The sequence below is a fragment of the Perissodus microlepis genome, chromosome 7, assembly GCF_051167445.1.
Source record: "Perissodus microlepis isolate ML-2025 ecotype Zambia chromosome 7, ASM5116744v1, whole genome shotgun sequence".
Lineage (NCBI taxonomy): Eukaryota > Metazoa > Chordata > Actinopteri > Cichliformes > Cichlidae > Perissodus > Perissodus microlepis.
In genome coordinates, this window is record NC_140467.1 from 25,677,536 (window position 1) to 25,692,170 (window position 14,635).

Genomic DNA, 14,635 nt, shown 5'->3' on the forward strand with positions numbered 1-14,635 from the left:
CAATTTGTTCGTATTACCAAATATATATTAAAAAACAAACAACAACAGCAAACCAATATTCATCTATACTTAATACTCTAACTCTGGGTATTTTAACATAGGGGTTAGAGCTAGAGCTCTACACTTGTGCAGGTACCGTTCACAGCTGAACCTTAGCATTCCCAAATAAGGGAATGCATCTTCAAGTTTTAAGTACAGATATAATGTATATTTTGTTATAAATTTTACAAACTTCTATGCTCTTTTAGAATAAAATGCACAGAATCGGGTTTAACTTTCAGTTTGACATGAACCACATGATTATAACAGGGCTTCTTTTTCCATACAGGGAGTGCAGAATTATTAAGCAAATGAGTATTTTGTCCACACCATCCTCTGCATGCATGTTGTCTTACTCCAAGCTGTATAGGCTCGAAAGTCTACTACCAATTAAGCATATTAGGTGATGTGCATCTCTGTAATGAGAAGGGGTGTGGTCTAATGACATCAACACCGTATATCATCTTTCCTTTGGCAAAATGGGTCAAAAGAAGGACTTGACAGGCTCAGAAAAGTCAAAAATAGTGAGATATCTTGCAGAGGGATGCAGCAGTCTCAAAATTGCAAAGCTTCTGAAGCGTGATCATCGAACAATCAAGCGTTTCATTCAAAATAGTCAACAGGGTCGCAAGAAGCGTGTGGAAAAACCAAGGCGCAAAATAACTGCCCATGAACTGAGAAAAGTCAAGCGTGCAGCTGCCAAGATGCCACTTGCCACCAGTTTGGCCATATTTCAGAGCTGCAACATCACTGGAGTGCCCAAAAGCACAAGGTGTGCAATACTCAGAGACATGGCCAAGGTAAGAAAGGCTGAAAGACGACCACCACTGAACAAGACACACAAGCTGAAACGTCAAGACTGGGCCAAGAAATATCTCAAGACTGATTTTTCTAAGGTTTTATGAACTGATGAAATGAGAGTGAGTCTTGATGGGCCAGATGGATGGGCCCGTGGCTGGATTGGTAAAGGGCAGAGAGCTCCAGTCCGACTCAGACGCCAGCAAGGTGGAGGTGGAGTACTGGTTTGGGCTGGTATCATCAAAGATGAGCTTGTGGGGCCTTTTCGGGTTGAGGATGGAGTCAAGCTCAACTCCCAGTCCTACTGCCAGTTTCTGGAAGACATCTTCTTCAAGCAGTGGTACAGGAAGAAGTCTGCATCCTTCAAGAAAAACATGATTTTCAGGCAGGACAATGCTCCATCACACGCGTCCAAGTACTCCACAGCGTGGCTGGCAAGAAAGGGTATAAAAGAAGAAAAACTAATGACATGGCCTCCTTGTTCACCTGATCCGAACCCCATTGAGAACCTGTGGTCCATCATCAAATGTGAGATTTACAAGGAGGGAAAACAGTACACCTCTCTGAACAGTGTCTGGGAGGCTGTGGTTGCTGCTGCACGCAATGTTGATGGTGAACAGATCAAAACACTGACAGAATCCATGGATGGCAGGCTTTTGAGTGTCCTTGCAAAGAAAGGTGGCTATATTGGTCGCTGATTTGTTTTTGTTTTGTTTTTGAATGTCAGAAATGTATATTTGTGAATGTGGAGATGTTATATTGGTTTCATAGGTAAAAATAAATCATTGAAAAGGGTATATATTTGTTTTTTGTTAAGTTGCCTAATAATTATGCACAGTAATAGTCACCTGCACACACAGATATCCCCCTAAAATAGCTAAAACTAAAAACAAACTAAAAACTACTTCCAAAAACATTCAGCTTTGATATTAATGAATTTTGTGGGTTCATTGAGAACATGGTTGTTGTTCAATAATAAAATTATTCCTCAAAAATACAACTTGCCTAATAATTCTGCACTCCCTGTATATTGTATTGCCATGAAGATCGTTTCACCATTTTCACTCCAACAAGCTTTTGCATGCTTCAACTTGTGTCAGTTTTGGATTTATGCCCACTGTCCATTCTGATTCTGTGCTGATAGCAATAGAAGTGAGAGTCCATGTTTTCCATTTCTCAATCTGTATTCTCACCTGTACTTGTGTTCTTGTAGATTATTGAGCATCCTTTATATAGCATCCTTTAAAAACTTATATATAGCCAAGTTCTAATTAAATCATTATCTTCTGCTGATTCAAATATGAGAAATCTGCCAACAGCTAAGCTTGAGGAACAACTGGTAATGACCTACCTGAAACAGGAACAGATGAAATGCAAACTAGAATAAATTTTGCTGTGATGCTCATGGATTTGGGTTAGGGTTAGGCAGGAAAATACAACGTTAGTATGGTGCATTATGTATTTACAATGCTGCTTGAAACCATACCTACACTCCATGTGAATATTGTCTTCTTCAAAAATTGACTTTATGGTCATCATTTCATCCCTTTAAAAACTCTTTTCCAGCACTTTCTAAATTGTTGTCACCTACAAACAACACACTTAAAAAACTAGGCACATAAAATGTATGCTTACTTCTTACTTCCTGAAACTTCAGAAACACTACCCTGTATGCAGGGACCCTCTGGAGACAAAACTCTGCTTTAGTTATTCCACTTAGTTATTTAGTTATTCAGCTTAAACAGAAACTGATAAAATGAGTCCCTTAAATAGTTTCTTCTCCCTCGTTTACCTGTTAAGGAAACATACCTGTAGTGGAGTTTTTGATTGTAGATAATTTTGTTTCAGTGCAGTCAGGTACTGACGTGTTGATATGTAACATTTACCAAGAAAGCTGTGGTTCTATTTTGAAATTGCCCTTCTGTCCCTAAGGATTTATATTCCTGAGGTAAATTTGAGCTCAAGAACACAAGTCAGTGCTTTGATTTGAGAAAGGCTCCCTGTCCATCCCATTCTCATAGGTTCATCAATATAGAGATGAAGTCAGTGAAATTTAAAGACTCTCTGTTTGAAGACTGTCACTTTGAGAACATCAGGTCCTCTGAAACAGTGTTTGAGAACTGCACCATCCACTCCACTGTCTTCTACAACACAGGTAAGTTTGAATGGGACAATTATTTGGAATTGGTTACGAAACGAATGTGAATGTGAGTGAAAATGGTTTCTACCCCTCAGGTATGAAAGGCTGATAGGGCATTATCGTCACTCTGCTGGGCGGGCAGGTGGATAGGCAGCACCGTCATCCAAGTTCGTCAATGCAATAACTAGAGAACTTTACATTTTTATAAAGGGTGTCTTTATTGAACGTTATACCTACATTTTCTTTCTTTTAATGTAATGTTAATCTTTTGGGAGGGCTGTAGCTCAGGAAGAACAGCAGGTCACCTACTAATGGGAAGGTTGGTGGTTCAATCCCTGTCTGCTTCAGTCTCCATGCCAAATATCCTTGGGTGAGAAACTTACCTTAAGTTACTCTCTGATGCATCTATCAGAGTATGAATGTTAGATAGAAAGCACTTGCATAGAAAAAAATGCTTGTGTGGTTGAATGAGGCAAATGTGTAAAGCACTTTGAGTGCTCAGAGGGAGTAGAAAAGTGCTATATAAGAACCAGTCAATTTATAATTTCAATATTTGTTTTTTGGATGACAGAAATCCCAGCGATTTTGAAAATATTAAACCAGGGTTTACTCTACTGCTTTCCAATTGTCTGCCTCCAGTGATTTTCATTTAGAAATGTGGTTCCACATTTTTCATTAGTTTGAGAACAGTCACAGGCTTCAGCTAAACATTTTAATGTTTTATCACCAAAAATGTATATAATAATTACAATAATTAAAACTGTGAGGTTCTATGTCCCTGTCATTCAAGCCGCAGTTCATAACTACAGTGTTTGCCCCCTTCCTGATTTTCTATTTTTTGTGTATGTTTGTCACACAGGTCATCAAACAAATGTAAATATTAGACAAAGATAATACAAGTAAACACAGAATATAGTTTCTAAATCTCTAAATCTCTGAGTCAGAAAAAGGTTACAAAGCCATTTCTGAAGCTGTGGGACTCCAGCAAACCAGAGTGAGCACTGTTGTAAAACATGGAACAGTGGTGAACATTCCCAGAAGTGACCGGGCACAGAAATTTACCCCATGAACGCAGTGACAACTTATCCAAGATGTCACAAAAGACCCCAGAACAACATGCAAAGAATGAATATATGTAGCTCTGTGTTCCAACATTCAGAAGAAGGAACTGTTGTCATGGCTAGAAAATGATGGGTTACAACACATATTCTATGGCAAGAGGGAGCCAGGACAACGGGGGGGAGATATCATCATCACCCCCACCCAAGATTGTGTACCAAGGGCCAAGTACGATGGAAGAAGGATCGTTGAGTGTGAGAGGAATTGACCTGAAATATAGGATCGTGGAGAAGCTTAAAACCTGGACCCTCCACAGCTGGTTACCAAGATTACGTGAAGTACCTCTGAAGGTCTACTAGATGATGTGAATGCAGCACTATGGACAATTCCTACTGTGACCATCATCAAGACTAATCAGCTGATCTACACCACGGCAGCAGTAATCAGTGAGATGCTTGAATACAAGATGAACAGCCAGTAGGAGCAGTACCCTCCATCGAGAAGGAGACTAGATGAAAAAATCAAGGTAGCACAAAGGGAGTTGCAGAAAGGTGCAATGAAGAAGGTGCCAAAGAAGTACGGCAAGCTGTCCATACCTGATGCCTTGTGAACTGCCAAGCAAAGACTCACCTGAAGAGGTACTGAAGGCAGGAGAATAAACCTGGTATTCTCCACAAAACTATTCAAGGTATACACTCAAGGTATGAAGTGACGAGCACTGCAAAAGCATTGGGGGTAGTAGATCCAAGAGCAGACCATAGCAACCTGCCTGAACAGGATCCAGAGATCCAAGAAACAGTTGGACAGCACCAGGCCCTGACATGATTCCCGCCTACTGGCTGAAGAAGCTGACTGCACTCCATTAGTGTCTAGCAGCACAAATGAACCAGCTGCTAGTCAACGAGACACACCCAGAATGGCTAAAACTTTTTACCAGTTGTGTATCGTAAAACGGTTTTCCTATATCTGTATAGTGTAGAACCGTGTATCTGAGACTACTAATATGACTGATAAATCCCAAAGTTATAGACAGTTTTTCTGGTTTTTGTTTGTTTATTTATTGTATTTATAGCAGTATTCAAATGCAAAAACAAGTCAATAAACCTTTTAGACATATGATGAGGTGTCAGTTAATGGCTCTTGTAATTTAGTTCTGAAAACATCTGCAAACACAAAAGCCATTTAAAGTATATTAACACTAATAAGTAAAGTATATTATATAATAGCCTTTCTGCTCTCTGTAGACCTGTGGGAGGCGAAGTTTATTGACTGTAAGATGGAGAACACCACCTTTGAACACAACAAGCATGGCTGCCACCTAGATACTGCTAAGGAGAATGATGTCCTCATCTACCTGGTCAGCTTCCTAGGCAGTCTGGCAGTGCTGCCAGGCAACATCATCTCAGCTCTCTACATGGAGAAGATTGGCAGAGTAAAGATCATAGGTAAATTATGGAAGTTTGTTTGTAAAGGAGTTAGGAATGCAGTCAAGGAATACTATGTATATCTTTCATATTTTCGTACCGTATGTAATGTTGTAGAGCTTGTATTTTGTGTTGTATTTATTGCATTTCTGAAAGTTTCTGAGAGTTTCAAAAGGGCTTCCTGGTTAAATAAAGGTAATAATAATGTGTTTTAGTTGTCATCTGAGATTGCGTTTACCCAATTTTAAGACCTCCTAAGGACCAGATTTTTTATTATATCCTGATACATTAAACTTTAAATTTAAAGAGGGTATTTTCTTTTTACAGAGAGTGTAAATCTGTGAGTCTGCATTTCAGTTCATTGTTTCATTGCATACCTGTGGTGGCATTCAGAAGCAATGTTGTGTCACTGTCCAAACATTTCTGGACATAATTTCACCTAGCTTCACATCTATATTTGATTATCTTATATAGGCCATAACTTCATATTACATTATTTTAGAACTTATGTTATAATGAACTCTTAATGCATTCTATAAATATGTTGCAATTTATTAAAAATACTGATTCTACAGGATTCATTCCAAAACCCCGATCTCCTTAGGTGGCTCCATGCTGATTTCAGCAGGCTGTACATTTTTCCTGTTTCTAAGCTTCAGCCAATCAGCAATCATTGCACTACAGTGTCTGTTCTGTGGTGTTAGTGCAGCTGCATGGAATGGAATTGAAGTGGTGACTGTGGAACTGTATCCAGCTTCAAAGAGGTACCAGTATTTTTCTTCTTATATATACACACACGTATGTGTGTGTGTGTGTGTGTGTTTGTGTGTGTCAAAAGTACATTGTAGCTAAAAACTGAAGACATCAAATATATGAAGCAAGATATATGGAATTATGTAGCAAGATTAGATTCCTGAAAGTAGCCACCATTTGCTCTGTTGACAGAAGTGATAGAACTGAAAATCAGTCGCTCTGGAAAATTTCTAAAACTTTGAATGTCACTTCTTGAGTCACCTCTGCTGCTAAGGATACATTCATGTGAGTCACCAGCCCCAGAAATCGCAAGTTAACAGCACCTTAGATTAGAGTCCAGATAAATGCCACACAGAGTTCCAGTAGCAGACCCATCTCTACTTTAACTGTTCAGAAAAAACTGCACAAATCAGGCTTTTATCGAGTCTTTGTGTGATGCAAAAGGTGAACTGATGGTCTCTACATGTATGGTTTCCACCGTGAAGCATGGAGGAGGAGGTGTGATGGTCTGGGGGTGCTTTGCTGGTGACACTGTTGGAGATTTCTTGAAAATTGAAGGCACACTGAAGCATGGCTACCACAGCATCCTGCAGCAAATTTCCATCCCATCCAGTTTGCATTTAGTTGAACCATTATTTATTTTCCAACAGGACAATGACCCCGAACACACCTCCAGGCTGCATAAGGGCTATTTGACCAAGAAGGAGAGTCATGGAGTGCTGCACTAGTGCTGCGCTAGGCCCAGTACCAAACGACTCACGGACCGGTACCGGTCCGTGAGTCGTTTGGTACCGGGCCGCAAGAGTTGAGGCTTGGGTGTGAAATGTATGGTTTTCAGGGTTTTTATTGTTTTTTTAGCGTTATTTTGTTATCGTTTTTATCGTTAACTCGGTTTTCCTGGGTCTTTTCACGTGTGTTATGAATAAATCTTCTTTTTTTCGGTACTAGTTTTATTTTGTTGTATTTATCCGCGACACTTTAAAGGCCGGTCCGTGAAAATATTGTCGGGCATAAACCGGTCCGTGGCGCAAAAAAGGTTGGGGACCGCTGCGCTAGGCTGCCTGGCCTCCACAGTCACCTGACCTAAATGCAATCAAGATGGTTTGGGATGAGATGGAGACAAAAGGGCCAACAAGTGCTCCGGGAACTCCCGGAGCCGGTTCTAGGAACTCCCTTCAAGACTGTTGGAAAAACCATTTCAAGTGACGACCTCATGAAGCTCATCGAGAGAATGCCAAGAGTGTGCAAAGCAGCAATCAAAGCAAAGGGGGGCAATTTGAAGAATCTAAAATATAAAACATGTTTTGAGTTATTTTGCACTTTTTTTAGTGCATAATTCCATATGTGTTCATTCATAGTTTTGATGTCTTCAGTAATAATCTACAATGTAAATGCTCATGAAAAAAAAAGAAAAACCATACATACAGTACCAGTGAAAATGGTAGTGTATGTATGCATATGTATATATATATATTTTTTGTTTTGGGACAAACAAAATATGGATCAGTGCATCTGATGAGAAATTCCCATTCCTAAAACCGCAGATTACAATATCCTCATATCACATATCCCTGACCACTTGAACACATTATATTAAATTCAGTAGGTAAACATAAAACATTAAAATATTTAATTTTGAAAGTTTCTTTATCCAAAGACTTCTTTTTTAAAATCTTTTATTTCTTCTTTTTTTGTTGTTGTTGCTCAAATATGCTGCTGGGATCAGATTTAAAATGAGCCTGTGTTTTTTAATCACTTTTTTTTTTTACTTGCAACTAAAAACTGTATGTGAACTTTAAGTTTTGAGATCAAAAAGTTCCTGAACGCCACCTATTAAACCATAGATCAATAATTCAGGATTTATTTATTATTTATGTGATTCATCATTGGATCATTGTTCACATTTCTTTATTTTTTTTTAGGATGATTTATGTATAATATTGTTTATGTGTGAAAAAGATTGCACAGCAATCTTGAAAAAACACAAAACCATATTTTTTCTGTTTGGACATTAAAATGTTAAGAAATGAAAAGTCCTGGTGACAGCTTTATTTTCAATAAGGCTGCTTCAAAATGTCATTCTGTTGTCACTCTTTTCTCTTAGAGCAACAGCTTCTGGTGTGCTGAATGCTCTGTGTAAACTGGCTGCTGTTCTCGGCAGCTCCATCTTTGCTAGCTGTGTGGGAATCACCAAAGCCATACCTATTCTACTATCCTTTACTGCGCTGGTGTGCGGCGGCCTTGTGGCCCTCAACCTGCCTGACACGCAACAGAAAATTCTCCAGTGAAGTGATACGAGCGTGCTGAGGTGGGAATGAGGGGGGTAAGGAAGAGGCCAAAACACATCTACTTCTTGTTGGAGGCTAATGAGTTTACCTTGACTCTGAACTTGAAAAAAGACAAGACTTGGAACAACTCATAGAACAATTTTTTTCAGGTTGGAGGTTTTAGACCAGGAAAAAGCAGGTTTATGTTTTTCTGTATTTCTGTATGAGTCTTTATTGATGCCATGAATCCACTAAGGCAGTTGACATACTAACCATTTAATGATTTGTTAATGAATTACGTGGACAGATGTTTTTTGAATGTTTAAAGCACGCGCTGTAATATATTCTGTCTTCCTACCACTATTTACATGCATGTCAGGGTAAAAAAAGTGTTATCTGTAATTTGCACCTTAAAAGTTTTTCCAACACTTTTAGCAAATAACCTGCTTGAAATCATGGGACAAAAAGTTGAATAAACATTTTCCGATTTCAACAAACTCTACTTACAAACATGTAACCCAAACTGTTTACACCATGCCTTAAAGCTTATACATAGTGACTTCACATTTGTGACTACATGTGGTTAAAACTGTAGTGACTTAAGGCAGCAAAGACAGACTTGGGTAAGCTCTGTTATCAATATTTCATAGCTTAAAAATCTGCTTTAGCTTTTCTTTATACTAAATAAATAAGCTAGTCCTTGTAAACAGTGGCTAAATAACCTAGCTTAACAAACTAGCCCCAGACTGTAACAGATTTTATGTGATCAGTGTGATTAAGTCACATACTTCTACATATTAACGTCAAGATTAGGTTTTGATGACAGAAATGTGACGCTGTTGCTCTGTGAACTTTTGCAGGGGTGATCTCACTCATTCCAGTTCCCACGTGTCTTTATGTCTTGTAATGTTAATACTGTTCTAGTTTGGATTTTCACATATGATAATACTGCACTTGTCTGTATATGTCATCTGTAATACACAATCAGTTAATTCACTGGTGATTCTTAGTTAAACTGAAAATATTAGAAACATAAGTGAAATCCCCTTTTCTGAAAGTTTATTTTAAGTTGTTTTGAACTGTTGGTGTCAGTTTTAAGGCAGTGGGATATGGGGATCACTATTTTCAAATATTTTTAACCAGATGTTTGACTGATTAATTGTGAAAATAACCTTCAGATCAACCTCTTAACACCCAGTATATTATTGAAGAACCATCTAGGATTAGGGTCAAGGACAGGAGTAGACTTTGATAACTTGCATGTTTTTTAAGAACTGTTGGCCCACCAACATCTGTAAACAGAATTAAGTGAATAACTGTATGGCACAAATGTATGCAACATTATATGAAATGTAGTACCTTCCAGTTTCTGAAAATGTACTTGTTTATTATAAGGATAAAATACAGCCTTTAAAAATAACCCTCATTGTAAACTTGTTGTTTTTAAGAGATTAATCATTAACAAACAGTAATTGTGAGACTGGATGAAGCAGACAAGTTTATGTTATTGACCTGCAGGACAGAGAACATTTGAACTTACATCCCCTAGACTGAAGAAATACAAAACCTTTAATAGGATCCTAACAAAATATATATTGGTCATTCTGAAAATGTAATATTTAGGAAAATGGTTCTTCAAGCGTTCTGCTTGGCAACCTCTTGCACTAACCCCTTTTAAAAAAAAATTGGATTGTTGGATGGTCATTCTTGCAGCATCAATTCACCTGCAGTTTTTAACAGCTCATTGCAATTAACTGAGATTGTCACGATCCTGGGTCTTATGACCCAGCGGTTTCAGTTTCTTGTGTTTTGTCATTTTGTATTGTGGTTTTAGTCCACCTTGTTAGTTTAAAGTTTAGTTCTAGTCCCTAGGTTGTTATGTTTAGCTTTTGGTTGTTAGATTTCCCCGTGTCGTTGCTCCTGTGTTCCCTCTGTGTATCTGTGTTCATATAGTTCTCAGTTCCTGTGGCTTGTTTCCCCTTGTGTTTTATTCCATGTTTCCCCAGCCCGTTATGCTCTCCCTATGCTTTCTCTCCCCTCTGGTCTGCCTCTGTGTCCTTCCTGTGTTACATTTAAGGCCCGCGTCTTTGGTCAGTATTTTCAGTTCCGTGTCCTCCCTGTCTTGTTATGTGTAATTGTCCTCAGCTGTGCTGCCCGTGTGTTCCCACGTCTCTCATTACCTTCTGTGCGTCATCCATCAGTGTTGTGTGCGTTTCCCCGTGGCCTCCCTGTGCCTCCCTGTGCCTTAGTTCATCCCAGTGTAGTTTTATATTGCCCTTTGCCATTCTGTTAATAAAGCTGTGTTTTGAATTTATCCCTGTGTGCTGTTAGTCCTGCCTTTGGGTCCTCTCCTGCCAGCACACAGCCGGTTCCTGACAGAGATGCTTATGATCAGTGAATATTACAGTCACATTATCAAGTTAATAGAATATTTATCCGTGTATTGAAGTCCAACATTTTGTCTTTTTTGATGTTTCTGCATGAGTACTGTACTGGACTCTACTGGATTACTGTCATGTGCTGGGTCTTTTGACCCAGCATTTTGAGTTTCGTGCCTTTTTGTATTATGATGTTGTTTGTATAGTTTAGGCTTCAGTTAGTTCTGTTTGAGTTCTCTGTTTCCTTGTTTAGGTTCCTCCCACGTAGGTGTCTCTCCCACTATGTTGGTTATAGTGCCGTGCCTTCAGCGTGTGAGTCTGTCATGTCCCTTGTGTTTAAGTCTCCCTCGCCCTTTGTGTGTCTCAGCGATGTCTTTGTCTCCCTTCGTGTCTTGCTCCCTCTCTCTCCCTCTGTCTCCACCTCTTATTTACATGTTTCCCCTTGTCTCCCATTCCATCTGTCATGTGTGTTCTCCCTAGCCATCATGTTCTCTGTATTTGTTGCTTATTTATGTCCATGTCTCCATGTTTTCTTCTCTTCTTTTTTTTTTCTTTTTTTATACTAAGTTAATATACTGTGTTGTGTTGTATCGTGTCGTGTTGTGTTATATGTAGTGCCGACGTAGGACAGTTTTCCAATTTCATTGTACTACTGTACTATGTATGACTGTGCAATGACAATAAAGAGTTATCTTATCTTATGTCTCATCTCCAGTTTCTATGTCCCTATTGCCAGGTCAAGTGCGTGTGTCTTGGTCTGCGTGTTTCCTGTTTTACTTTGACATTCTCGCGTCTTATGTTCAGTGTGTTCAGTTTGCTTCCTCCTGACTTGTTATTATGTTTATTCGTCCCAGCTGTGTTGCCCGTGTGCTTCCTTTTCCCTCGTCACCCTCTTGTGTATTCCTATCTGTATGAACTGTCATGCATTCATTGTCAAGTCATCTGTTATGTTTATGCCATGTTATCAAGGTTTCATGCTTCCAGGTATTTACGAATTCTCACCAGGTTTATGATTTTTCATGTTTACTTTCTTGTTTCCCCAGTTTAGGTTTTTGTTTAGTGCCGTATCGGTTTGCCTAGCCCTTTGTGTCATACTTTTTATCAAACACAATAAATGGCTTACTTTCAGTTAAAATTGTTCTATGTTGGGTCCTCAATTCTCTACTCCACACGGTCTGCCAATGCAGACCTTGACAAAATCAATACAGTGGAGTACAAAATATATGTAACCAAAGCTGTGTACTTTTATTTCTCTCTGACCTGAAGACACTTTGTTAGGTAAAATCTAATCTGCTGGTTGACTTGTCTTTCTTACAATTTTCACCTTCCTAGTTATTTTTTTTCATTCATACGTATTCTGGACTTAAAATGAACGAAGGCATTGAAATGAACAGCATTACAACAACATATTGTGAGAGAAGGCAAAAGTCACAGCAAATTTTGTCCTTCTCTGAATACGCAGCAGAAATCTCACAGTGGAAAAAATATTGCTTATAAGAGGTTCCCTGCATCGGCTACTGAAAAAAGAAAATTGCTGTTCTAAGAGATTAACGAGACAGAAGGACAGACCTGAGGCAAAGACCCTATGGCCTGTATTTGTATAGCGCTTTACTTAGTCCCTATGGACCCCAAAGTGCTTTACACTACATTCAGTCATCCACCCATTCACACACACATTCACACACTGGTGATGGTAAGCTACATTGTAGCCACAGCTGCCCTGGGGCGCACTGACAGAGGCGAGTTTTGAAGTTTATAAAAAGTAAGGAAGACTTGTTCACCATTAAAATCAGACTTTGTCAGATCCCATAACACATCTATGAAATACATTTTTTAAGTTTTGATGTGAGGATATCATCAAATCTGATATCTATCTAAAATAAAATGGGTAAAATGTTTTTACAGTTTGGTTACATTTTAGTTTATTTGCATTTGTCAGTCAGTTTAATAAAGGGATCATCTGAGTTTATTATTTATTAAAACACATCTCATATACAGTCAAATCAAATTTAATTTGGACAGACATCTTTCACTACTTTATTACTGCATGCTGTTTTTCATTTTTAACACCAGTAGTTTATAAAATTGTCATTCTTTTTTTCCAGAAAAAAACCAAAACAACACTAAATCTCCAAACATGCCTTTGTTACTGCATCTGATCTCCGTTCTGACTGTTGAACCAGTTCAGGATTTCCTGTTTGTTTGTCTGCAGCCACTTGATGTTCATTCTGGTCCTCTCCAGGGCCTGATCTACAGCCAGTGTGGCAGAACCAAACCCTGTTGCACTGTGCGCCTCGACAAACTCCTTCAGCTGTGAGAGAAATCATAGGAAAAGACTTCAGACAAAAGCTTAACATTTAAAAATTGGTTTTGTATTGTACCTAATGAATGTATACCTCCTGTAGTTCAGCAGGTGTGGAGAACCTCGCTGTTACCCCAGTGATCATAGAAGCAAAGGAGAAAGAGCCCACGCCATATCTGAAAGAACACGAGAATGCTTTATTTCACCGATTCTTGGAAGCTTTGATATGATGGTCTCGGCTTGCACACATAAAATTTGGCATATTTACAGTTGTGGTCAGAAATTAATATACATTCATGGGAATGAATATCATGGTTTATTTATGGTTTATTTTTTATTTTTATTAAACCAAAGCCAAGTTACAACTGTATACATTATGATCATCAGTGTGGTAAGTAGGGAATAAACCCAAATGCAGGACTCCACAGACTAAACATAAACTTAAAGGCCAGCTTTACTGCTAGTACTCGAACTCAAAAATACTAAATACTCAGGCACAGATAAAACCAGGAATGTGGAAACTAGGAAACACAGGACGAGTGAAAAAACAGCATGAGGAGAAATGAGGGAAATGAACTGAGGCAAATGGAGGACTAAAACAGACACAGGAGGTTACAAAGCAGACTAGATACACCTAGGGAACACACCTGAACAGAAACTGACTAATGAGACAGCAGGGAGAAAAGTGAACAGAATGCACACAAGACAGGGGACTGTCTAAATAAAACAGGAAACATAACACTGAGACAGAGACAAAGATATGCAAACTTGACAGAAAAAAGGGAAAGAAACACAGAGACTAGAGAGAAAAGACCATCTGACACAACTAAACAGGGAGAGACCAGAAACCACAGAGACAGAACACAGAGACAACCAGACAGACATGCGGAAATAGAGAGGAATCAGAAAAGGGAACTAACGAACTATAACAAAAGCTAGGCAAGGGCCTAACGCATGAAATAACAAAACTCAAAAGCACAAAGGAACAAATGATAAAACAATTATCAATTCAGTTCAGTTTTATTTATATGGCACCAAATCACAACGAAAGTTGCCTTAAAGCACTTTATATTATAAGGTCGAAAAACTTCCTTTTAACAGGAAGAAACTTCTAGCAGAACCAGGTTAAGGAAGGAGCTGAGCCTGGTCCATTTACTATGACCAGCTGGGGTGAAGGGGGGAAGACGGGACAAAGACATGCTGTGGAAGAGCGCCACAGATTAAAATGGAGTGCTGGATAAACACATAGTGAGTGAAAAAGGTCACTGAAGAATAGGGATGGGTACCGGTATCCGGTGCCATTATGGCATTAGAGAAAATCCAAAGTAAATTCAAACTTGTATACCCTTTTTAAAAGTCATTATAGAGCTATGCTGTACAACCATTTCCTGGAAAAATAAAGTTAATAGAAATCATCAAGAGCCACAAATTACCATAATAATCGTGCCCCTGTAGACTTCTGACCAGACCTGTAC

At 38.8% G+C, this 14,635-nt stretch overlaps 2 protein-coding genes across 6 annotated transcripts in view; one reads left to right on the top strand and one right to left on the bottom strand.

Annotated features, from left to right (window-relative positions):
- LOC146383177 (synaptic vesicle glycoprotein 2B-like) overlaps window positions 1–11,559 on the top strand; it is a 40,200-nt gene extending 28,641 nt beyond the window's left edge. For 4 of the 5 annotated variants that reach the window (XM_084934382.1, XM_084934384.1, XM_084934383.1 and 1 more), the window contains 4 exons: window positions 2,859–2,992; window positions 5,281–5,481; window positions 6,065–6,224; window positions 8,318–11,559. In XM_084934382.1, coding sequence (XP_084790508.1) covers window positions 2,859–2,992; window positions 5,281–5,481; window positions 6,065–6,224; window positions 8,318–8,501 — 679 coding nt within the window. In that variant the 3' untranslated portion in view covers window positions 8,502–11,559. Of the gene's footprint in view, window positions 1–2,858; window positions 2,993–5,280; window positions 5,482–6,035; window positions 6,225–8,317 lie in introns of those variants that run through there. The other variant, XM_084934385.1, reaches the window with a different exon arrangement.
- A 1,258-nt stretch (window positions 11,560–12,817) lies between these two features.
- Window positions 12,818–14,635, bottom strand: part of LOC146383178 (aminopeptidase N-like) — a 37,703-nt gene continuing 35,885 nt past the window's right edge. The window contains exons 22-23 of the mRNA XM_084934386.1: window positions 13,255–13,336; window positions 12,818–13,169 (exon numbers count right to left, since the gene is read on the bottom strand). Of these exons, the coding sequence (XP_084790512.1) occupies window positions 13,005–13,169; window positions 13,255–13,336 (247 nt within the window). The 3' untranslated portion in view covers window positions 12,818–13,004. The remainder of the gene's footprint in view (window positions 13,170–13,254; window positions 13,337–14,635) is intronic.